The sequence below is a fragment of the Dipodomys spectabilis genome, unplaced genomic scaffold (genome assembly GCF_019054845.1).
Source record: "Dipodomys spectabilis isolate Male_0828 unplaced genomic scaffold, ASM1905484v1 ptg000207l, whole genome shotgun sequence".
In the NCBI taxonomy this organism is placed as follows: domain Eukaryota; kingdom Metazoa; phylum Chordata; class Mammalia; order Rodentia; family Heteromyidae; genus Dipodomys; species Dipodomys spectabilis.
This window is the reverse complement of record NW_024870884.1, coordinates 636,712-664,256: the sequence shown is the minus strand read 5'-3', so window position 1 is coordinate 664,256 and position 27,545 is coordinate 636,712. Positions and strand designations below refer to the sequence as shown.

At 33.2% G+C, this 27,545-nt stretch overlaps 1 protein-coding gene across 12 annotated transcripts in view; it reads left to right on the top strand.

Moving 5' to 3' along the window:
- Pcdh15 (protocadherin related 15) overlaps positions 1-27,545 on the top strand; it is a 450,667-nt gene that overhangs the window by 334,593 nt on the left and 88,529 nt on the right. For all 12 annotated transcript variants that reach the window (XM_042696488.1, XM_042696486.1, XM_042696489.1 and 9 more), the window contains 3 exons: positions 8,473-8,613; positions 10,811-10,923; positions 25,015-25,124. In XM_042696488.1, coding sequence (XP_042552422.1) covers positions 8,473-8,613; positions 10,811-10,923; positions 25,015-25,124 — 364 coding nt within the window. The remainder of the gene's footprint in view (positions 1-8,472; positions 8,614-10,810; positions 10,924-25,014; positions 25,125-27,545) is intronic.

Below are 27,545 nucleotides of genomic sequence, written 5' to 3'. Positions count from 1 at the left end.
ACTGGAGCCCGGCTGTGTTTTCCTTTTTATTTATACACTTTTATCTTGTTGGCAAATTCTAAGTGCACACAAAGGATAAAACCTAGACTGGGTGTTTCTATTCTGATAAATTTAAACATCAGCATGCTTGATAAATATATTTAATAGAGCCTTTTATCATACAGAGTTTTACTATTTCTGAGAAATACCAAAGTGCCAATAAAGACAAAAGGCTTTCAACTGAAATATTATTATAGCAAAATTATGTAAACTTTCCTTGATGGTGCTTTCTTACTATATTTTAAATAGCATAATAGCTATAATACTTGTATAAAAATGTGTTCCATAAACTCCTAAGTGCTTTATAAATATTTTATATTCATAAAACTAAATGTTAAAGATTAAATTATTTTACAGTGGCAGAGCTCATGGTATAAATCAGTGCTTGATAATTTCTGAAAAATATAAATGAAAGTATTAAATAAACCATTTTTGAAAAGTAAGGAAAAACTTTAAAAGCCTTGAATCACATAAGTGATCATATAAATAGGATTTCTCTAATGCCTTTATTTAGTAAAAATATGAACGGCAGTTGTAACATTTTTCAGTTCCACTGTGACAAGCCATAAAAGCCTATTGTGACTATAAGGTCTTGAAAAGTAATAATATTAACATTGAAGTCCATGACCTTTAACTACAAAATTCAATTTCTCATGGGTTCTGAAATGTCTTTGAAACTGATTTATCATATGTTGAGAAATATGATAGACAGAATATCATAGACCTGAATGTCCCAATGGAGGGGAAATATTAAATTATTGCTAAGTGTGTTTTTATAAGTGATCTGTGAGACAATAAAATATATGATAAAAATCAGTTGTATGCCTTAAGTTTTGTATGATATATATGTTTGAGCACAGCTGCACACTACTCACTGTGCAAACCAACTTTGCTCTCAGGACACTGGCAATCAATATAAACTAGACAGAACTAAAACTGGAAATTATAACTCAGAATATAAAACGTATATAAGCCAACTCAGCTTTTTTTTTTGCTGGTTATGGGGCTTGAACTCTGGGCCTGGGCACTGTCCCTCAGCTCTTCAGCTCAAGACAGTACTCTACCACATGAACCACAGCACCACTTCAGGTTCTCTGGTGGTTAATTGGAAATAAAAGTCTCATGGAGTTGAACCACAGTCCTCAGAACTCAGCCTCCTGAGTAGCTTGGATTACAGGTGTGAGTCACCAGCATCCAGCTAAACACACCATTTTAACATACTAATTTCTAAGAAATATTTATCAATGCAGAATTTAATATCGTGTTAAGTTCAGTAGCATAGATAAGAAACTAAAAGGAAGGAGGCTGTTCGTCTCTTCAAGCAGACCTCAAAGTCTTAGTACAGATAGAAAATTAAATGTCTTATTTCTTCAGAAGACATTTTCAGTTTTGCCTTTTCAGTCCTGTAGTACATTTTAATGTTTTATACTTAATCCTGGCTTTCAATGGAAAAAAGGTGGGTACAATCATTCAGATAAAATACTTTAGTGTGTCTATTTCAGTTACTAAGTACATGCCTCTCAGATTCCGTTTCTATGCATGAAACATTAACTATCTTTCAGGGCAGCTATTATTCAAAATTAAGCTCATGAATAATTTCTGAAAATCAGTTCCTTTGCATTAGAAAATTGAACAATTTGTCTTTTCCCACACCGATCCAAAATAAAAACTGAATTTCAAGAACAATTTTGAAAGATAAGTTCTATAGTACTATGATTTTTTTCCTTGCGATTTTATACAGTATATGCATTTTAAGGAGTTTCCATGCACATTTTGTACTCTGCTGCAATTGTAAATGTTTATTGCTTAAAGAAATGCTTTTTAGTTCAAAACTGTCCAGATTCCAATGTCAATTCCAATTCCAGGGCCTGAAACTATCTTCTGTCATGTTGTCTTTACTTAAGGATCTCCCTTTCAAACTACAATGTAAAGTCTTTAAGAACATGGACTGAAAATCATTCCTGTTTAAAATACCGTATCTAACTTTATGTCCACAACATAGTAGTCTATAAGGGAAAATTTAATTAGTTGAAGGGATGTATAAATCAATTCTAATTTCTATACTCTTCACTATTGACCAGTATGCCCAATTCTTAGGTATTTGGCTATACACGATTCTAGAAAAATATTAATGTCTGATGACCTTATTTTGGTCACTTGAAGCCTGAGAATTTAATATGACGATGCACATTTATACGTAGGACAGCTTTAACCACTATGTACTACTATTATTATTGAGAAATGACAAAATTTACTTGTAGAGGTTACATTTTTTTTCTCAAAGCAGCCTCTTTTTGTTAAATTATGTGAGAAACACTTAATGGAAATCATGAAGTGACAATAAAATATTTTGAAGTTTCTGAGGGTAAAGCCAGGTTTGGTCAGAAAGCTATTGAGAGCATTACTACTGAATATAAATTAAGAATTATAAAATGCCATGTTGTGCAAGACTATATGCTCTAGAGGGAGTAAAGAAAATCTCACAGGGTATCTTTTCTCCTTTACTGAACTAAAGCTGTTAGAACTTCTTTATTCTGTTTTGCTTTTGTGACAGCAGTAGCTTTATGCAATTCTCACAAGATTTGAACAGTGAATCAATGATTGTTTGGGGTACTAAAAAGTGTTAATATTTCTATTCTGTTCACTAGAGAGTTCTCACATCACATTTTCACAAAACAAACCTGCAAGGGTAATTTTCATTTGCATATTTTTATTCTTAATTGAAGCTGCAGGTCACACTGTCAGATTGGAGCTGTACCTGTGGACAGGCTAATGCTTATTATAGCAGTATCTTTTATAGCAGTATCTTTTATTTACTATGGACCATTAGGCTTTAGTAAATGAAGTTCACTTTTTACTCATGTCCAAGGGGTAAAGCCAAGGGAAACTGGGAAAGCTTAACTTCTTATTGATAACACACTCTTCCCATTTAATGTATTTTAGGGAATTTGTAAGATTCTTGTTCAAGTAAGGAAGCAATTAGAACATGTTTAATATTGGCATTTTTGACGAATTTTGTTACTTACCTATAAACATACACTATGAGAATTACTTCGACATTTAGAACTTTTTTCAGGTTTTGATATTGACTTATAAGCAGAAAAGATCATGAAAGTTCTAAATAGTAATTGGTTTAAAAAATGTTCTCAAATACTCAGTATTTTTTAAAGAAGGTATATTTACAAAGAGAAAATTGCAACTTTGAAGTATTTTATGTCCTCTAATCCTTTGAGAATTAGCCTTTCAGAGTTGATTTAAGCTATGTGAGGAATTACTTGTAATGTTTTTACAAGTGTCATTACTAGCTACCTCAGTCATTCAAGGGTAAACTTCCTGCTCTTTAGAGCATGAAAATATTGCCACTGTTTCTTCCTTGTGATATATACCCATTAAAATTCCATGATGCCACTAATGTGTATTTGCTAATTATGACCAATTTCTCTGAAAGTTTAATTTTTTTAATTATCATTTAGTAGTGAATTATTCACAGAGCCTTTAAACATATATAGTGTATATACACATACAATATATAATATTTATTATACATACAACATACACACTCATGTATATGTATCAAGTATATATATATGTGGAGATATATATGTGTGTATGTATATATATATATATATATATATATATATATATTTCTCACCACTCCCTGTATAGGCTTGGCTTGTGTTGTTATGTTGCATTGATGCAGGTTATTGCTAGCAATGTAACAGAAACTCTGGCTTTAAAAACCCATAGTTGCTAATTATGATTTCTAACCCTGTAGCCAGAAGAGGAATATACACACCTCAGTGGTTCTTTTCCTTGGTATCAAAGCTAAATAGGGAAATAATCAAGAATAGCTTTCACTGTGAATGTCAGCTTGTAAAAACTGAGATGAAGCGGGGCCTGAATCCCTTTGGTCTCAAATACTTAATTAGAAAGAAAGCCTATGGTAAAACTATTGGGGCTTGGTCTTTAAAATGACAATGGATTATAATTAGAATTTAAGGTGAAAATGGATACCAAAAGAAGGGCTTTCTGAGAAAGTCTATGCATATGTAATGTCTAGAAAAGACTAATCTGTGTGTTTGAAGAATTAGCATCATTTTTTCCATCACATGCTATATATAATATATCATGTAACATTATAATGATATATATAATAGCATATGACACAAGGCATACATTGTTATGAAGAACTATATTATTGATATTACTTCTTAATATCAGCAGTACAATTGTTTCAGGATTAAATACTGCTCTTCTTATCAGGACCAGTGAGGCATTTTTTTCTTCTTATGAAGGGAAAGGTGTATACAGGCAGTTTTGTTTAACTGGTAGGATGAGTGAAGTAACCAGGCCTGTAATCCCAGCTACTCCCAAAGCAGAAATTGGGAGGATCAAAGATCAAGACTCCAGCATAGGCAAACACTCACAACAACCAATAAAATGGGCATATTGTTTCATGTCTGTGTTCCCAGCTGTGTGGAAGGCCATACGTAGGGGCGTCAACGTCTGAGACTGGCCCCAAGCAAAAATGAGAGACCTTACATGAAAAAAATGACTGAGTAAAAGAGGGCTGGGTGATGGTTCAACTGGAATGAATTAAAATCCTACTAATGCCAAAGAGATGTATCAATACTATTTTTTTCCTTTGGATAGAATACACCTCATGAAATAAAATTTTAATATCATAAATGTTAACCAACAAAACTAAATGAGATTTAATAGGCTTTCTAACAGGCTTACACAACCACCTCTTTTAAGCTTAAATTACATACTTTATTTTGAATATCCTGTATGTAATGTGATTTAGAGCTATGTCTGGTTTAATAAATACCTACCATTCAGAAAAATGCAAAATCACATATAAATATGAAATGTGGTAAATGAATTTTGAGACTCAGTTTGTTATATAAAAATGAAATTGTTAAATAATTGTACAAACAGAACTGTGACATAAATCAAAGGTTCTTATTAGTGAAAATTACCTCCACTGATATATAATTTTTATTCTTTTTTTTGGGGGGGGTCCAGTTGTGGGGCCTGAACTCTGGGCCTGGGTGCTGTCCCTCAGCTCTTCAGCTCAAGGCTAGCACTTTACCTCTTGAGCCACAGCGCCACTTCCTGCTTTTTTTTTCTTTTTGCTTCTGTGGTACTCAGGAATCGAACCCAGGGCCTCATGCATGCAAGGCAAGCGCTCTACCACTGAGCCACCTTCCCAGCCCCACAATTTTTATTCTATAAGATAATAAAAGCAGAAGATTAGTTGATGTCTGTTACCATCATTAAAAATGCAAACAATCCAGATTGACAATGGAAACACATGAAAACATTAAAGTCATATAATTGACAACTATTGCACCTAGCAATGAAAATCACAGACCAAATAAAGTCACAATCAAACTGAATCAAGATTTTCTTCCAGACATATAAAGATAAGTAGTTGATCAAAATAATGCAGAAAGAATAATAAGCTAATCATAGATAATATAGAGATCAGTTTGAAATGGATATGTGAGATTTATGGATAACAAGGTTAGCTAGTTTTTATCTTATGGCAAATAAAAGATCCTCAGATATTTATCATATAGCAAATATTTTCAGTATCTAATTTAGGTATGCATATATATGTACATATATCATAGACATATAGTGGTAAGTATAAGATTGCTGAACCAGCTCTTTCACACTTCTAAAACCTGAATATCTGAAGGCATACTCCTCCATATGATGGGCTGTTCTTAATTTATAGTGATAAATTCCATGGTAAATTAGGACATTTTAAAAAGCTCTTTTGCTTTGATTCTCACATGCCCTCAATTTCCATAAATATTAAAGAAGTACTTCAACATCATTTACCCTTCAAAAGAATCTGAGGTAAAGAATAATAGGAAATTCCACCTTAGACACCACTGCCTTCTGAGAAAACTCACTGTGCACAATTTTTTCAGCATTCCTATTAAATCAATGTTTATATCTTGATAAATTCTTCCTGCAATTTTTGACCTTTAAGACTCCCTTCTCATTTTGTACATTATAAGTACATTAAGAACAGCAACAAAGATAAAAACCTCTTGTGTCCCTAACTTGGGGTTCATTTTGCTTAGCATCAGCTTATATGGTCATACATACATAGCTTTTGACCTCTTCCGCTTGTCCTAGACATATACTAATTATTACAGATAAGGGAAACAGTGGGACCTATGTTTCTTTGAGTCTGACTTACTTCACTTAATTTTTTCCAAGTCTTCACATTTCCTAACAAATGGGGTGGTATCATTCTTTCTGATGTAGGCATAGAATTCTTCCCCCATGGTATACAACCTCTGTTGTCACTGTATTTGATTCTGGTGCTCTGTATCTTGTATATACATTTATCTAATTTGGGGATGGGAAGGGACATAACAAAATGCTGAAATAAGGTTACAGGATGACCCATTGTAACAATGAGATGTACAAGACAGTATGTTGAAAATGAACTTTACAACTTTGCAGGGTGGTGGGAGGGTGGGAGAGGGGAAGGAGGAGTTGGGGAGGTAGGGAGGAAAGAGATGGTAGGAGAAATATAAAGGAGAGTATAACAATCCTCCATAGGAAATGGATTCATTACCTTGCCCATGTAACTATAACCCTTCTGTACAGTATCTTTACAATAAAATATATATTTAAAAAGACTCCCTCCTCAAGATAACTACAACGGTAGAATAGGCTATAAAGAAAATTAAACAAACTAAAGGCCTTTTTCAGTCATGATATTTTGCAAATTATGGGATGGACTGCTAACTTTGGAGCAATTGTATTGCTTCCAATTGTGTACTCTCCATTTGAAATTTTACATTGTGTAAATTTACTATATGAATTTCCTTTTATTCCAAATATCTAAATACCTGAATCAGGGAAGACATATTTTAATGAATTCATTGACTACAGAATAAAATTAAGTGGATATCTACTTACTTTCTCTTTTCTTCCTGGTGTTACTCTGGTTTGAACTCAAAATCTCGTGCTTGCCTGGTTGGTTTGCTTAATAGGCTGACACAATATCATTGAATAAATGCATGTCTTTTGTTAGTTAATTGGTAGATAAATTCTAATGAGTTTTTCTACCTCAGCCAGCCTCAAACAAGGATTACAGGTGTAAGATGCTGACACCTAGCTTTTCCCTTTCCCTTTACTTTTTTTATTTTTCTTTTTTTCCCATCTATTTTTAACATGAGAGTTTGAACTGAAAGTCTGCTTTTCTAGGGAGGCACTCTACCACATGATCTTTCTCCCAGCCCTTTTTGTTAGTCACAGCTGAGGCAGAAATGCCTGGGTTGGCTTGGACCATAATCCTATCTTATATTCCCATTATATATCAGAAAACATGTTGAGACATGTTATCTTTCCTACATTATGATAATGCCAATTATATTTTTTTTCCTCTGTGAATAACTATAGTGTAAGAGGCATAGGGTTGAAGGAAAACTTGGGCATAATAGTTTTGTGTCTACACTCTGAGTTTTAAGAAGTAAGAGATTTACCATCCTTAGCACTAAAAATATTAAAGGGCTAACTCTCATTTGCATTCTAAATAATCCAAAATAAAATCGGTCAAAGACATAATTTATGTGAGGATATCCAATAAAATTTAGACCATTTTCATTATTATGGTTTTTGATACTGTTTCAAAATTATCAACTCTTTCTTCTTTTAGGATGGTTTTTATTTGGTGTTCTAATATATATTAGGCCTGATTTTGAGACCAAGATGCATTGTTCATGTTCCTGCGAGTATCAGGTTCTTTAGAAACAAAATGGGTAATGGAGTACACAGGCATCATCACAATTTTTGCACATAGTGAATATTCAACAAATGTTAGTTGTCATTAGTTTATTATTACTGCTTCCATCTCTTCTATCATTGTTACCTTAAAGTATCTTATATGGATTAATTTAAGTGATTCATGTAAACATTTAACATGTTAATCAGCACAGAATAGATAGTAAATTTTTTGCTGCTTCTTATTCTATGTACATGCCTGCACTTAAACACATTTTTCTATACTTCATCATTTTCTGAGTCTCATACAGTTAAGTATAAGTAAAAATAACATTATTGTGACAAACAATAACATGTTAGAGAGACACTAGGTGTTTGGAAAGTAGACATGATTCCTATGATATAAAAGAATATGGAATAGTAGATATTCATTACAAACTGCTAATGTTTTGTTATATAGATAATGCAATTGGCCTATAGCAATTTAGCACTTACTTAATTCACATTGATTTATCATAAGTTATAAGAATTAAATCTTTGGCTACATTTCAACCCTGAGTATACAAAAATAAAAAATAATGTGTTTATAACTTGTTTGTTTCTATGAGACCACTCTTTAAAAAAATACATTTGTTTTCATTCTGTACAATGGATTAATGATGGGTCATTTCATTTTAGGGGTTACCTGCAAGTCGTGTAAGGTACAGAGTTGATGATGTGCAATTTCCTTACCCTGCTAGTATTTTTGATGTAGAAGAAGATTCTGGAAGAGTAATAACTCGAGTCAATCTTAATGAAGAACCCACGACTATTTTTAAGGTCAGTGAGTCATTTTCTTTATTTTATTTGACATTTAACTTTTGATTGAAAGTTTATCTTGAGAAATGTCAATATTGTATTTTTATCTTCCCATTTTCTCACTTTAATCTTTTGAATTATAAAGCATAATCTCTTCACAGAAACTTAGGGTGAAAAGTTAAGAAAAAAGAAAAAAAAAGATTAGATAGCATCATTTTTATTTTTATTTTTATTCTTATGATAAATAAATGCAATTATAAAATATGTTTTAAAATAACATGATCATATCATATATAGTATTTTCAACTCATTTACATATTGCTCAAACTGACCAACTCTACTAATGCTACTTTTTTAATGATATGATTATTAACTATGTGAAGTAATCTATTTTATTACTTTCTAAGCATTTCCACTTTTTCAGTCATAGGATTAATTTTGTCACTGTGAATAAAGCCTTTGAAACTCCTTGCTTATTTAACCTTCTGAATATCAATAACCACTCTGCCTCACATAACTTTAACATTGTTTGGGAAAACTATTCTGCTTATTAATTGGTATCAAACCAGTGATATTAACTGTGACTTTCAGGATGAGGCTGGGTTATGGGCTTCTATATATACATTGACTTACATTAAATTAGTAATCTGACTATTTAAAAGGAACATTTATTTCAGAGAAAGAATTTTGAAAATGATGCCATGCCTTAAAATAAACAGTACAAATGTTCTTTGTGTGATTTCATTATTAAAGATAGTCATCTGTTATAAACCTACTGTGGTCACAAACATATATAGATATCACATCATCAGGATAAAATTTTAGTTTGTATTGTTTGAATTATTTCTGCTACACTGCATGAACTTTATTTTTATAGTGTATTTTGAAGGGTTCTGTAACCAAATGTGTTAAACTGTAAAGATTTCCAATTTTATCTTCTACAGTTTAGCAGTAGTTTTCTGTTATCTTGTACACAATTAACTCACTGGAAAATTAATTTCCTCTTATAGACCAACTCATTAGGTTTTTGCTATTGATGTGACTGAATTTAACACTTTTTTAAATAAGTGTGTTGAAGCAAGAAAAGGAATGTGTTTATTGTAAGCAGCAGCAGAGTTTCAGGGAATAGTTGGTAAATTGGAGAAAGGTTATATCGTGCTCCTGGTTTTATTGATAGTCGTGTGTGTGTGTGTGTGTGTGTGTGTGTGTGTGTGTGTGTGTGTGTGCCTGTTGAATAGAGTTACTAACATTTTTTTTGAGGGGGGGTCCGGTCATGGGGCCTGAACTCTGGGCCTGGACACTGTCCCTCAGCTCCCCAGCTCAAGGCTAGAGCTCTACCACTTGAACAACAGCACCACTCCTGGGTCCTTTTTTTGCTTATGTGGTGCAGAGGAATTGAACCCAGAGCCTCATGAATGCAAGGCAAGCACTCTACCACTGAGCCACCTTCCCAATGCAGATACTAACATTTTTGAGTTTTTGGTACAGGCAAATAAAAATGCAATTTTCTGTAAAGATTGCATGTGGATGTACCTCTTGGGTAGAATAAAAATGAGCATTGCTTCCACTACTGGGACTAGAATTCCCAATTATTAATATTTTATTTATTTTTATTTGTTTTGTGTCAGTTCAGTAGCTTGAACTAAAGACATGGGGAATTTTCCTTATCTTCTTCTCTTTTCTTTCTTCTTCTTCTTCTTTTTTTTTGGTAGCACTTTACCACCTGGCCACAATTTCTTTTTCTTTTTTTTTGGATGGGGGGGGGTTGGTCGGTCTTGGGGCTTGAACTCTGGGCTTGGGCGCTGTCCCTCAGCTCTTCAGCTCAAGGTGAGCGCTCTACTTGAGCAACAGCGCCACTTCTGGTTTTCTAGTGTTTTTTATTGGAGATAAAGAGTCTCATGGACTTTCCTGCCCGGGCTGGCTTTGAACCGCCATCCTCAGATCTCAGCCTGAGTAGCTAGGATTACAGGCATGAGCCACCGGCGCCTGGCTCCTGGCCACAATTTCATTTCTGGATTTTGGTGATAAGAGTCTCATGGTCTTTCCTGCCCATTTTGTCTTTGAACTGCAATCCTCAGCGGTCATCTTCTTGAATAACTAGGATAATAGACAGTAGCCACTAGCAAATGGCCCAATGATTAATATTTTAAATATCTAATGATGCTTTCATTTTCTTCCTGGTTTTAATCTTTAACATGGATTTTTCTAACTCTTTAAGTTGGTGGTTGTTGCTTTTGATGATGGTGAGCCAGTAATGTCAAGCAGTGCCACAGTGAAAATTCTTGTCTTACACCCCGGAGAAATCCCACGATTCACACAAGAGGAATACAGGTATTGATTCCCATGAAGTTTAAGATAAGTGAACTATGTAATATAATTTGGTGAACACTCCAAATTGATATAATATGTACCTAATGATAAGATTGGCTTCTAATTCCAGATTGATTTCAAAATTACTATGTGTTTTAACATTTAATGTTTTGAACATGAAAATTTAGTACAAGAAATACCTATTTAACTAATGCTGTAAGAAATCATGGCTTGTTTCAAAATAGCAAAAGCAAGCTTGGCAAAAATATATATAACATTGTACTTTTGTCTTCCAATTCTAATTCATTAATGATCTCAATAAGGAGATGTTGACTTTCAGTTTCTCATTATAGCCAGCTGTGGTATATCTGGCAATGTATACCCATTTCTAAAAGGTACTCTGCAATGACATTTTCATCTAATCAGTCTTTCTGTATATTTTCATGTTATTATGTATTATATTTTATAGGTGACTTAATTAGTCAGACAGTGCTAAAATCAAATGCCATAAATTGAGTGATTTAAGAAAAACAGGTACTTATATTTTCACTGTTACTATATTGAGACAAAAAGGTTCAAGATCATGCTTCCCCTATGCCAGGCTTGGTCTTTCTTAATCACTAACAGAAAGCTATCTCCCTGTTGTATAAAAGAGAGAGAGAGACAGACAGACAGACAGATAGACAGAGACAGAGACAGAGAGGCCACAAGCTTACATTTTCTAAGAGACAACAAATCAATTGATGGGTGCGTACTTTTTAATCTCATCTAATTCTAATTATCTTCCCAAATCTTCCATTTACAAATGTAATCCAATTGTTTATCAAGGGATGATTGATAAATTAGATAGATAGATAGATAGATAGATAGATAGATAGATTCATGTTTGTCTTTGTCTGGGTCTCTATAGATAAAATATCAACATTCCAAATCTGTTTACTCTCATACAATTATAAACAAATCATATAGTAATTTTTATTTCATTATATTTTCAGCAAATCCATTACCTATAGGTGGCACACAGTCCTGAAAGAGATATATAGTTATATAAAAAATGTCTCATTAGTACAAACTTTTTTGAAGCTAGGGATGATTACTGTTTTTAATTGCTGGTGACTGACTTCCATTATGAAAATATATCATTAGTAGTTTCTGCTTATAAAAATAAAGTTATTCATCAAAATGGCTTAAAAAAACACTGTAAAAACAACATTGAGGAAGGAAGTTGAATAGATAACTAACTATACCTGAATAGTTCGGAGCTACATCATGAAGGCAATATCAAACTTAGGCCATTCCCCCCAAAGCATAAAAGAGATTATCTACATCTAAGAGTAAATGCATATACAATAATAATTGACATTTGAATCTGCACTATACTTCAGTAGTTTAGTCTATCTTGAGATGAATTGGGAGTCCGGATTTGATCCTAATTTAAAACGAAGAAAACTTCTCTATAATCTTAAATTGGAGATCATAGAGGAGTTTATAGAATTTGTGGTGAGGGTATGAAGGAATGAGGTACCGGATATATCACAAACCAAATGATTTTCTCCTGTCATAAAAATTTACCTTTACAGTATTCTAGCACTAATTTAAATTATTTATGCTATTACTGGACAATAGCACATATACAAGCCAGTTACATGTAACTACGTAAAACAAAAATCCTCACTCAATATGATTCAAAGTTCATATTTTTCTCCTGTACGTCTATTACCATTTCTCTTCATTTGTATTCTATGGTAAGCTGTGGACTTGAAATTGGTAAGGAATATACTTTATTTCTTGCTTTTGGAGGAACTTCTCTGACTATGTATAACATTGATGTTCTTAAGAACTAAACAAATGAAAAATCACTAACTTTACTAGTAGTCATGTTACTTATCAAAAGTATATTACTCTATGTTCTACATCAAAACCAAGCCTCACAGTTTCAAACCAACAAAAGATTTTGTTTTCCAAAAACACTTGCCTCAAATCTAGTCATTCCTTTGAAACCCCAAGAGAAGTTTCTGGTATAGTGACAACTCCCCTTTAAAAAAGGACGTTGTTCCTTTCTGGGTTTTCATGGCGAGCTCACTTCTTATTAATAGAAGCATGCTTCTAGACATCTCAAAATAGTGCACTGCTCCTTATCTCTTTTAGCTAAAATGATGAGGCACTGAGATCAAGGTCATAGATAGATTCCACTTTCTTTGTTAAGTGTCATTGTTCAATATTACATTTAAAAACCACAAATGCTTTATTCAAAGGAAAAGTTACCATGTAATACCATCTGTGGGTGTAACAGCTAACTACAAATAGATTCTATTAATAAAGCTGTTAACACTAAGAACCAAAAGCTAACCAATTAATTGGGGCTATAATTAAAGGCAGTCACAGAAGTAGAAATAAGAAAACCTTGACCTTCCAAGCCTTTTCTAAAAACTGTAAACTTGCCCTGGATTGTCTCAATTTACCTGTTATTCTAAGTTATAAGTTGAATTTAGTAATTTTATATCCTATGACTTATGCATAGAGTGTATTTAAGAAACAATATTGTCATGATGGACTCAGTACTATATAAGTCTTAAAAAAAACATTTCTTTTTGTCTCATCAGACACCCAGGAAAACTAAAAAAATATAAAAAAGAAAGTTATATCAAAAATGGTGAGCAGGTACTATGGCTTAGACTGATGCAAACAATTGAATTAAGTTAAACTTTCACAGATGTTGTAATTTAAGTGAAACTTGAGAAGGTAGTGTAAAAGCTGACCCAGCTTCATTTGCTATGTGAAGCCATGTAATTGAGTTCAATTCTGATGAAATGTGGAAGAAAGCGATCTCTACCATCCCTTGTCTAAGGCTTATTAACCTATCCTTCTGAGGATTGCTTAAATGTAGACAATGCTGAAGTAGGTAGATCAGGTCTGGCGGGCATCTTGGCCATATGGTGGATGGTAGGGTTTTGCATCTTGTCTTCATGGTGGGTGGAGAAGGCGTAGCTCCCACAACCCAGGTGATGGGCATGCCTGAATTCCTGGAGGCAGGGGTGGGCACTTAAATGATAGGTTACTCACCCTGTCAGTCCAGTGCCTGGGACTTGAGTTTCCTGTGACCCTGCTATTTAAGCCTGGAACAGCCCAGGCGCAATTACACCATATCCTGGTCTCCGTGTTTTTGTCCTGCCTCCTCTCTCCTGTCAGTTCTCAAGAAACCGTGGTGTCCCACTTCAGTTCTCCACTGGAGCTGAATTGGTTTCTTTGTATTGTTTTTGTTCCTTCTTTCCTCTCTGGCCTTCAAGGCTCAATTTCCTAACAGTGTTAAGTCTATTTGCTGGCTGCTGGTCTTTGAGACAGGAATCCACCAAGCAGCCGACAGCCTTTTAATAAAGACTCCAAGATTCAATGTCTCAAAATGTGGCTTCTCCGATTTTTAGCTGTACCAACAGTAAGAGACATTAAAAATAAAAATAGAATTAAAACATAAGAGGAAATTAAGACCTTCAGGCCCAATTTGGAGGACAGCATTTTGAAAAGGTTTGTGCTTGTTAGGAAGAGAATAGTGCTGAACTGGTATTCTGTGCCACTAATGAGGAGCATATACATAAATTAATATAATTAAATATCAACTAACTTGTTAATTTTTCTTTAATATGTATGGGTATATTAAAACCTAATTTATATATATATATACATATATTAAAGTTCAATATTTATATCTATTAAATATCTTCATTTTTATTGGCCTTAAATTTTATCACAATTTAATATTTTAATTTTACCTTATATCCATCAAAATACTAAAAAATAAAATACGTATTTTCCATCTCCCTGCCCTGTGTTGCTAATTCAGATCCTACAACAATAAGACATCAGTATGAGATTTAACAAGGAAGAATGGCACTGGGGGAGCACAAGTGGGAGTGAATTTTGGAGGATACAGGGTAAGGCAGAGAGAACACTGAGATGGAATTACATTCTGAAATCAAGTGAAGAAGAGGGATTATTGTGTCATTGGAGTATGCTATGGCATTTAGGTGCATTCCCATAAAGTAATCAGCTAGTCCTCCAGTCACGTTCTTCAAGGAAGGAATTACTGTTCTTCTTAGCTATGTACTGCAAGCAGTGTCTTGATCCTAGCACAGCAAGAAAATTCAAGCATTTTATCCTCATGGTAAGCATATGTGCATACTTTATGAGTTTTTCCCATCATTTATTATGTTTGGTAATCTGTAAAAATGGTAATGCTGTCATATCAAATTAATTAATTCTACTCTCATTTAATATACAGAAATTGTCAAAATCCTAATAAGAGTTAAGCAGTTAATAAGGCTGAGAATGGATCAGATCCTGTAGGTCAAATATGTTAGCATTTGCAGAAATACCATTTGACCTTCATCTCAGGATGATGGACTCATATCCACACCAGAATTTACTTGTCACCAGGTTCAGAAGTAAATGCCGTGGAAAGGTCAACATGTCTGAAATAGATCATGAAGTCTAAAAGTGAATATTGATTTTGAGTGGAAAATGGTACAGCTTACATAGTTTATCATAAAGCTAATCAAAGCAGTTTTTTTTACAAATTTTCCAAAAATACGTTAATACAGGCATATCTTTTGTATTCATTTAAAATGGAAATGTACTAACTTTTTTTTTTTTAATTTTATTTTATTTTATTTGAGAACATACTGTACAGAGGGGTTACAATTACATGGGCAGGATAATGCATACATTTCTTACCAAGCATTGCAGCCTCCTCCTTTGTTTACCCTTCACCTCCCTTCCCAGCCTCCCCCCTCCCCCCCACCCAACCATACCCCCATCTCGGACATTGTAAAGCTGGTTTTGACATGACATTTTGTACTTCTCATTGTTGCAACAGGTCCACCTGAATCCTTAAACGACTTGTTTGTCCCCATCTCCTCCACATGTTATACTGACATCAAATATAGTGAAAGCAGGGGTTACACTGTGGGGGAGGGACATACAAAGCAACCAAGAAATAATCTTATAAATGCGTTAGAAACACATGCATGAAAGAAACAAAAACATTAAAATACATATTTGAGGGTTCGTTTTCCTAACATCACAGGAAATGTACTAACTTTTATCATCAGCTGTTTTACTAATGGTACATTTGTATTTATGATTTACAAAAAAACAATTTCCACAAAAATAACAATTTAGTTTATTTGCTCTGATTATATAAACAAGTGAAGAGTCAAGTGTTGCTAAATATTTTTGTTACCTTCTTGAGTTGATATTTTTCTAGTATAGTCAAAATAAAATTGCTTCCCATTTTCTAACATTATTCAAATTTAAAATATAAACAAAATTGAAATACTATACAAATGAGCATGTTAGCCTTGAACTAAGCAACTCAATGGCAGCAATGGGATGGAGGGAACAAGTAGAAAAGAGGAAATAGCTGATGCTATGCAAAACAAAAGAAATGTAGATATCACCCAATGTGGAAGAAATAACTGTATTGCAAAGCTCATAGAACTCATAAATGTTATAAACCATGATAGACAATTTGCCCCATGAAAGTTAGAATTGCTGTGACTTTAACTAAACATCACTATCCCACAATACTGTGAAAATTGGGAAATTATATAATCACTAAATCACAATAAAGAATTTGAAAAAATTCAAATATTCTCTAGACAAAAGTAATATTCCCAATTTTCCTGTCCGATTAAAAAAATGGTACTTGTTGACTAGTATGAGCTAATTTTGTATCTCTTGTTATTTAAAATAGAAAACAAAGGTATAATTGGTAATCTGGGGATATCTACTTTCTTGCTCTCTACTGTATTCTGAAAAATAAAAGAGATATCACAATAGCTAAGAAAAATGTGAGTAAGAAGTTAAAGCCTGTATCATGTGATTCGCAGAATTAAATTTACACTAAGAAACTTTCTGATTCATTCTTATATAAATCATACAAATTTAATCCTGGAGATTTTAGATTCTTTATAATAAGTAAGCAAAGGGAAGCATTTGGTCTTGATTCTAAAAATATATGAAATAAAAATGACACAGAATCTATTAATATTATACAAAATCAATCCATGCACAAAGCATAACTTGATTATGAAACTTGTTTCATATTTTAATTCTGAATTATTGCTACAATGAGAGTTGGGTTTATGTGAAGATAACTTTTCCTGTCTTCTTATTGTATTAAAATTGTTTATCAAAAATAATGTATTTTACCTGTTCAATGAAAAATTGACTCTGATAATTTATCTGCACACTTTATTAAGCGCCCTCTAGTCCGACATGGAACTAAAATTTCTCCACATCTTCAAGGTGGTACAGGGTTTCATCTTTTTTCGTGTGTTTTTGGATTAAGACAGTATTATTAGAAAACCTGTACTAAATTTCAGATTATTCACTTAAACTCCCTAGTAGGAAATTAGGCAGGATTTTCAGCACAAATACTTATATGCATTGCAGGGTCTTTTTATTGGATGTTATCTGTGAATCATTTTGGTTCAAGTGAAACATTTAATGGGATACAATGATTTCATTTTATTAGTAATTAATACTAACATATTTCTGAGGCAAAATTGGTAAAGACTTAATTTGATGAGTCTGGAGAAGTAGATTTGGCCATACCATATTAATGTTGATTTTTATTATCACAGAGAAATTGGAAAGGCATAGAATGCTTTTATACAGGCAAAAGACATGTATAGAGGGGTGGTCATGAAAGGTCACTGTGTTTCTCCACTCTGTAGAGAAGGTAGGTTTTTATGCAAAGTGTTGATTCAAAATCATGGCGTTTTATTTTGTGACCAATTCATACCTGTAAGGTCATTTCATGTCCAAATTGCTCTGCTGTTTTATATCTATGTCACTGAATTCATCTTCAAACATTGAATTTTATGTCTAGTATACTTTCTACTTGGTCTATTCCATTTTTAAATATAATAAAATCAAAATCACATACAGAAAAATACATGATAGGAAAACAAACATCAGGAAGTTGTAAATAAGTGAAAGCAGGAAAGTTTTTATTAATGGCAAACATATATAATTCAAACAGAATTCTGTTTTTAATATGGTTTATTCTCACCAGATGGATTGTAAGTTCATGAAGGGATCAGGATAAATTTTCAGCATATCAATATAGTCGTTAATTTCTCCAAAGAAGACACACTTTAGAGTAAAAGGAGATAATTTTACTCTCTTTACTTTTAAACTTGGCCTATGGATAAAACAAGGGTTTTCATAAATTGAGTTTTCTTATCATTTGTAACTCCCAATGTAACATGTCAATAGCTGAAGGTATTCTATAAGTTTTTGGTGATCTGTGACACTTTAAATATTCTTGTTCATTGCAGACTTTTTTCTTTCATCATTATTTATTCATTTATTTCCCAGTTTTTGTAACATATACAAGTTGCATCCAGGAGTTACTGTGATGTTCTTTATATACATCCAACATATCCTGATCAGGACCTTCCATCTCTACCATCACACCTCCTCCTGTCAATTTACAAAGGTTTTATTGTTCTATTTCATATATATATATATATATAATTTCTCTGGCAAGTTTTTACATTCTGAGAGCCACTAAGAGGAATTCAAATAAACTCTGTTTATGATAACAATTAAAAATGAAACAAAGCAAGCTTACCAACATATAAGGTTACAGCTTTACCTTTAAACTAGGGAAATTATTTGTTCCACAGTTTCAGGACCATTATGCTTCATGAATCTGAGCTAAATAAAATTATATATATATATATTAAATGTAATATACAATATGTATTAATTATTATTATTTATTATTTCATTTATATATTTTATTTACATGTTTATTTTATTATTAATTATTGATATATAGTCACCCATCCAAATGCCCTACATTCATCTTCCTCATCCCCAAACTGAACCTATTTTAGATTCTTGTCCTTCATTTATATCAACTATTTAGTGTTATATAAATGACCTTACACATTTAATGATTTACAAAACAAATTATTATTTCTAATGGTGCCATGGATTGGCTGAGAAGAGCAAGTACTGGTCTCACCTAAGCTGACTCAGGCTACTCTCTGGATAGAAAATTCTATCTGACAAATTTAAATACGCAAGAATAACTTATTCAAGAGTGTTGAGATAAGCGTCAGAACTTAGCACTCTGAACTCAGACCTATGAGATGAAATGGAAGGTTGTAAGCCATTCAAGCATGTCAACTGGCTTAGCCAAAAGCAAAAAGCAAATGTTCTCTTGCTTTTATGAATGTATGTAGTACTACATCTTTAAAGCAATGTATCTATCAAAGTTGGTCTCTAACCTCCTAGAGAAACTGAATGATAGGTGTGAGAGAGCTAGATAGCTGTCTCCCTTGGTAGCATTTAAAAGAGATGTGCTAAATCACAAAGTTAGCAGCATTGGAATCAGAACACTTACTTCTAGTTTGTTGGGAAGACATCCATTGTTGCTAGGTGGAGAGAGGAGGAAGAGGAAGATAGGAGCTAATGACAATAAAGTACATTATTTGGACAAGATGTCCAAACTTTCTTTACAATCCAGAAGACTGTTGCAAATGTTATTTCTGATCCTGACCTCAGGAGCCTAGAAAAGCAGAATTTGGGTCTATGTTATCAAGAAATTTAAAAATTTTAATGAATTTTTCTGGCAGATTCTTTCAGTCTGACATCCACTAAGAGGAATTCAAATAAACTCTGTTAATGAGAACATTAAAAGTGAAACAAAGCAAGCATACCAACATCTAGAGTTACAGTTTTACCTTTAAAATAGTTAGGGAAATTATTTGGTTTCCACAGCTTCAGGACCAGGATGCTTCATATATCTGAGATAAATAAAACTTAATGATAGTAAACATCAGTACCTAACTACTTGTTTTTTTAAAATTAATTTCTCTTATCTATAATTCATCCAAAGAATTCTAGAAGAATTGCTATCCTGCTGATTCATGTCTAGAAAACTATTTTCTTACTTAAATATGTAGAATCAGATCACTCTGATGCAATTACCCCAAGGTTAAAAATAATAGGCATTCCAGTGTGTTTATTTTTCTTCTCATTTTCATTAAGTTCTCTCATAGCAGATATAAAAACAATTCCTTAATTGGCACTGCTTTGCAAATATATTGAATTTAAACACGTCAAAATAAATTAGATTTGTTTCTCTGTAGAAAGAAAGTAATAGAGCCAGATTGAATCTCAGTGTAATTTTATAGCACCTATTTACAAACACTTTTATATCCTAAACCTCATGACATTTAAAATAATTAGGAGCTTTAGACAACATGTATAATATTTACTTTTATTGTTGCTTCTTGAACCCAGAAAATAAAAGCACAGTGTAAATTGTACAATAATTGCTTCATCTATATTTATAACATAGAATCAGAGTCAATATTTTTGGATACTGCAAATTATGTTGTTTTAAGAGTCATTAATGGGATGACTCAGATCGATAAAAATAAATTTATTTAAAAAAGAATTACTGTACCTTATATATTTAAAACCATTCATACATTTTAAATATATAGCTGAAATAATTTATATCTTCTGAAGAAAAATTAATATTGGAAACTTTTGGCTGATAATTTATGTAGCAATTAATTCTTTTGGTTCATAATGTATCTGCAAAGATTTATTGTAAAATGATATATTTGCACTTTTTAGCTGATTTTTCTTCCTGATAAAATGGTGGATTTTAAGATACACAATTCAATATTATTCAACAAGAAAGCAAAATATTACATCAAATCATAAAATGCCAGAGAAGAAACTAAGTATGCAAAAAACAAAAACTAAACAATAACAACAAAAAATGAGAAAGAAGATGCTAGCCTCAAAAGTTTGCATCTGCTTCATTCATGAAAAAGAAAATAGAAAGAGTGAACAGACACAAGTATGGCTAAGGCTTAAAGAGAAGGAAGGCATGAACTTTAAACTTAAAAAAAAAAAAAATAGGAGATACCTGGGTCATGGTGAAACACATTCGCTGACAGCCAAATTTTTGTTGAGGTCGTTGCTTGGTTTTGGGGCTTGAACTTAAGCCTGAGGGCTATACCTGAGCTCTTTTTGCTCGAGGTTAGCACTCTGTCACTTTGAGCCACAGCTCCATTTCTGATTTTCTGGTGGTTAATTGCAGATAAGAGACTCACGGACTTGGTTACCAGGGCTGGTTTCTGACTGTGCTTCTCAGATCTCATTCTATTGAGAAGCTATGATTACACACATGAATCACCAGTGTCTGGCCTTATAGTCAATTTTAAGAGATTATTTCCATTGTACAGATGATAGCAAAATCATCAATATGCTGTCAGGTAATGTCCAAACACTTTCACTCATGACAACCTATGGCCCTACCGTCTGCACTGGCTAAGACAAAACACACTCATACATGAGTTATACAACTTTTTTAGTAGTTATCCTACCAAGTTTGGTGTGATGACATCCCATTGTGGTTTAAATTTGCCTTTCAAATAAATTTGTGATCAAGGAAAGTACTTCTAATGCCTATGTATGGTATTTTCCGTCTATTATTTGTATGACTTTTTATAGAAATAACTTTCAAATCATTTGTGCATTTTAATTATGCTTAAATGAAGAAATATTGGTCCTTCTTGCAGCACTCCTCATAGGAACCAAAATATGGAATGAATCTATGTTGGTAAAGAAAGAAAATGTGTCACATATAGTGGAATTATATTTTTCACTAACCAAGAATCCTGCCATTTGTAGCATCATATTAAATGAAATTAGCCAGACACAGACAAATACCGAAAGATCTATTCTATACAGAATCTAAAATAATTAAATTCATCAAAGCATAAAGGCATGGTGACTATCAGGGGTTAGATGTTAAAATGTATTTGGGATACATGGGTCAGATTATTTTAAATTTCCACTTAGGGGGAAAAAATCCTTCAAGAGATCATTTGTACACATGGTGACAAAAGGATAAATTTAAATGTAGTATCTATCACTCAGTGTTCTGTCTTAGACATATCATTTAGATTTTTGTGTAAGAATTAGTTGAGGTGAATTTAGAATATATGTGAAGGTCTGTTAAGTTGGGTAAAAGTGGCCAAAAAAATGTAGTGTTGCTTGTGGGAAGTAATGGAAACAGAAGCTCTTTGGGGGGTATTTCAGAATTCAGGGGCCCCAAAACCCCACCTCCATCTCAGGCCATGACTGATAAATCTGTTTTTGATGAAGGCTACTCCTAGTCATTTACAATATGATACATTCTCTTCCCCTCCACTCAGTCTCTCTCTGTCTCTCTGGCTCTTTTTGTTTCACTCTGTCTCTGTCTCTTTCTCTCTCTCTTGTGTTGAAGGTTTCAGTCTTTTAAAGATACAACTTATCTGTTTCAAGTACTACCCTTATTTTATGAAGATTTATGATATATTCAGCTTTGAAAAGTTCAACACTTTGATTTTAATTGGATATTGGAAAATTAGAAGGCTAGTGATGTATTACATGTTGTAAGTAGATGATTGCAGCTCTATGAATTAATAGTGAAAGATTGTTTTCATTTTTTAACATGGAATAAAAATACTTTTCAGATTAAGTAAAACATTTTGATTGTGTTCTATGAAAAGAAACAGGGTGAATTGCATCACTTTGCAATCACAAATATTGGAAATGGAAAACTGATGAAAAAATGTTACTGTAAAACATCGTAAGTCAAATTTAGTCACCTGATGCTTTATAAAATCCATTTTCATAGATATCAAAAATTCCCTTTGTTAATTGGGAAAGCTCATATTGGATTTCTATTATTTCATAGCAGTCACACTGCATCCACCCCTTACTTCCATCTTTTTCTATATTTATTCATATGCTACCCCCGTTATTAAATTGGCTAATGAGTCTACTTTCTCTGCCCACATGACTACATGGTTTATGATTTACACAAGCCCCTGCTTCTTTCATTTGAGTTCTATCTGATTCCAAAGACAGTGTACTTTGCCTAATATCATAATTGATTCTTTCCAGGACATAAAATAATAATAAAATAAGTCCTGTGTATCAATAAATAGAAAGTAATTGAGATTTTTGTAATCTAAATCTCAGTTGTCACAGAGGTTCATTTAATTCTAGCCAGGAGTAAATTACATTTTTATACTATGTTTGATGCTAGTATAAAGAAATATATTGGAACAATTAAGACAAAGGTTAATGTGCAACTTTTTTCTAGAAGTAAAATCACTATAGACATTTATTAACAAAGACAATTATAAATGCTTTTAGTTGTGTCCATCAGATTTAAATTGCTACTTAAATTGAGCTGCATGCTTTCTCCCATACTATTTTCATGCTGGTTATGTACTAAATGTAGATAAATAAAAAATGTTATTTTCAATATTTGAATAATAGATGAACACTTTCTTCCATTTCTTCTAGTATTCAAATTTAAACTTGGTGCTTTACTCTCCCTCAGCTAGTTTGCTCATAGGTGGTGCTCTACCATTTGGGCTAGCCCTATTCTTACTGGTTATTTTGGAGTTTGAGTCTAGGATACTTTTTCTATCTGGGTGTAGCCAATCTATGGTCCTTCAGACCTCAGACTTTTGAACGCCTAAGATTATAGGAGTGACCCACAGTGACTGACAATAGATGGAATTGTTCTAATGTTAAAGTTAAAGGCAGATTAAACATAAGCACCATGTCTGCATATTTAATAAAAACTGAAAAACAGAATAACTGCAGAGAATATAAAATTACTTTGTTCTTACATAGTAACCAAATAGTCAAAATACTTAGGCAATATCTAATTCAGCGAAAAGAAACTCTTTTTTTAAAGTATCTCAAAATATGATTAGCATCCAACTTAGGCAATATCTAATTCCACAAAAAGAAACTCTTTTTTTAAAGTATCTCAGAATATGATTAGCATCCATCTTTTTTTTTCTTGATACTGGGATCAGGACTCTTGTTGGGCTAGTGGTCTAGCACTTGAACCATTCCTCCATTCATAGCATGTTTTCTTATACCCAACTATTTTAATGAGTATCAAGTAATTAGCTGGCATAAATTAACACTTATTACTCCAATATTCCACTTGAATATAGTCATCTAATGAAGTATAGGAGGACTGCTATATACTTGGTGAATCAAAACATTAAACGTCAGTTGCGCACTGGTGGTTTCTTCCTATTCAGAAAGCTGAGATCTGAGGATCACAGTCCAAAGCCAGACCAAGAAGAAAAGTCTAAGGGATCTTACTTCCAATTTCCCAGCAAAAAGCCAGAAGTGAGGGTATAGTTTAGTTGGCAGAGTGCCAGCTTTGAGCAAAAAGCAAAGAAAAAATATCTGTGAGTTCAAGTCCTAGTATAAGCACAAAGTATATCTCTATCTCTATCTATCTACCTATCTATCTCTCTGTCTCTCTATCTATCTATTCAGGAAGTTTCTCCACATCAGGAGCCAAGCCATCTTCATGATTTCACACAGTAAAATTCTGAGCATTAATTATACTTACCCAAACTTGGAACCAATCAAGATATCATGAAAATATACTGTGGTATATCTGAACAATGGAATCTTATTCAACATTCCAAGAAAAAAAAAACCTAGGCACTAAGTCATAAAAAGACTTAGTGGAAAAAATATGTGCATTTTGATAAGTGAAAGGAAGCTGGCAAGGCAAGGTACTGCACGTTTCCAACTGAATGAGGGCCTGAAAAGGAGAAGAATAGGGACAGAGTAAAAAATGAGGAGCCAGTAGTTGGCAGGGTTTAAGTGTGGGGAGGTAGGGAATCTTTGGAGCTAAGAGAATTTTTAGGGCAGTACAAACATGATTTGTGTGATACTTTCATAGTGAGAATGTGTCCTAATGCATTTATCCAAACACACAGAATGTATTCCACCACAAGTGAAGCCTAATGTCAAGCACAGTTTTAAGGGACTGTGTGGGATGTGTCTATTGGAGAGGCTTCAATTGTCACAAATGTGCCACTGAGCTGAAAGATAATCCTAATACAGGATGCTCTGTGTTTCTATGAACGAAGAAAATAAGTAGGAAATTCTCATGTATTTTATTTTCCTCGGGTTTTCTGTGACCCTAATGTTGCTTTGAAATGGTATCATAAAATAAGAACATCATTATCTCTATACCTACAGACCTCCGCCTGTAAGTGAACTTGCAGCCAGAGGAACAATTGTGGGTGTGATTTCTGCTGCAGCTATCAACCAGAGTGTGGTCTACTCCATTGTTTCTGGGAATGAAGAAGGTGAGTAGAAAGTTTGCTTTGTGTTTTCACTTTAAACCTATAATCTTAGAATAAGGATAAATATAGCACAAATGATTGCTTATCCTATTTTGTCTAATAGAGCTATGTCATATTGATAAATTTAACCAGTAACGATCAATAATCTAGTTATGTTAAAGTTATCGTCTCTAAGAAGTACTGAATTGAAATAGCCTCTACCTTCTTATCTTTGATGATGTTTTAATGATATTTTTCAAAAAAATTACATTGTGCTTTCAGATGACTCACTGATAGCTGTTCTATCTATCTAGCTTATGCCATCCTCACTTTGAAGAAAATTTAGATATATAGGAATGTTTCAGTGTCAAATGGGCGGCATACACATCAATATCCATATTTGTTATAAAATAATTTCCAGTCACATTAGTCGTAACCATAAATAAACAGGTCAGTTGTGTTTTGCTGACCAAACATTATCAGAATGCTAGTGACTTTGTAGCTTTTGGGAATAAGCCCAAAGTTCAGTTCTTTCTTCCACCTATTATCTATTAGTCATTCATTGTTGTTGTTTTTTCTTTTAATACCCAGGTAGTCTGACAAATTGCAGGTTATCAGCAAATAACCTGTTCTGAAGTTTACCAGTAAATTATAAAAGCCTTTCTCAAATATTTCCATGACCAAATATTACTCAAAATTACTGCTCCTAAAGCAAGTGCTCAATATCTTGCTTTTCTTATTTATTTTATTCTGTGCTTCTCTGTCTCTTTCATAAGTTAACAGAACTTCATTTTTCCCCCTTGGGCTTCCTGTACCTGACTAGGGCAATAATGTCTCAGTCTATTCCAATAATTCCATGTGTGATACTGACTGTTCTTTTCCATTAAGATAGCAATGAAGTTCAATTTCTCATCAACTTTAACCATAGCAAGTATTTTACATCCAATACATTGATTAATTCATTCAACACATATTTATTGGGCATCTTTCATGTACTAATGATGCTTCCAGCTTATAGAGACAAAATATGAGCAATATAGATCCTTGTGCTCATGTAAGTGAAGACTTCTGTAAGAGGAGATAGATAGGGACAGGTATGGCAATTCACAGCTATAATCTTAGCTATGTAGGAGACAAGCATGAAAGCATCTTGGTCCAAGGCCAGTTTTGGGGAAAAAAGAGCATTATACCTTACCTGAGTAATTAACTAAAGCAAAAAGAGCTAGAGGAATGGTTAAGGGCCCAAGTCCTTATCTAGCAAGTACTGCTCCCTGGGTTCAAACATTAGAGTGCAATTAGAAAGAGAAGATGGGCAATCAAATTGTTAAATAAATTTCTCTAAAATGTTTAGGATGTAAGAAATCCTAGACAGGAAAAATGAGATAAGGGTTTAGGGAATGGGAATGTGGGATATTATGAAGCTGACCAATATATACTTATTTTCATTGAAATATAATAATTTATAAAATGGAGCAACATATTTTTAGATATTTAGAATAATACATGTTTTAAAATAACTCACATATTAAATTTTAATTTTCTTGGCAAAGTGTTATCAAGTCTTAAAAGAATAATGTCTAGTGAAATTAGAATTTCTTTTATTTTCTTTTATTGTAAAGGTGATGTAAAGAGGGGTTACAGTCACATAAGTACAGTAATGAGTACATTTCTTTGCAAACAGTGTTACCTCCTCCTTTTTCTCCCTCCTTCCTTCCCTCCCAAATCGACCTTCCAGTTGTAAAGTTCATTTCCACCAGTGTCTAGTGCATATCACTGTTGCATTGGTTCCACCTTTTGTCCCACTGTTTCTTTCCCCAAATCAGATAAACTTCTATACAAGACAAAGGGTACCAGAATCAGAAACAGTGACCATAGGGACTAAACCAAAGGAGAAATAAAAGAAAGCCATAAGAAATAACAGAAAACAGTACACTAAAAAATAGGAAATCAAAACAACAATTAGAAAAATCCCTCATTTCCATATATTAGAGTTCATTTCAATTAGCATCAGTTTATAAAGTCATAGCTATTGGTCTATTGAGATCCCCTGTTAGGACTATCCCGGACATACACTAATACACATGAGGGAAACCATGGATCCTATGTCTGGCTTACTTCACTTAATATGATTTTTCCAAGTTTTTCCATTTCCTTATGGGGTGATTTCTTTTCTTTTTCTTTTCTTTTTTTAATGAGGCTTACATTCTGGACCTGGGCACTGTCCTTCAGCAATTCAGCTCAAGGCTAGCTCTCTACCACTTGAGCCACAGCACCACTTCCAGTTTTCTGGTGGTTTATTGGTGATAAGAGTTTCACGAACTTTTCTGCTCATGCTAGCTTTGAACCATGATCCTCAGATCTCAGCCTCCTGAATATCTAGGATTACAGGCATGAGCCACCAGAGTCAGGCTGTGATGTCATTCTTTCTGATGGAAGCATAGAATT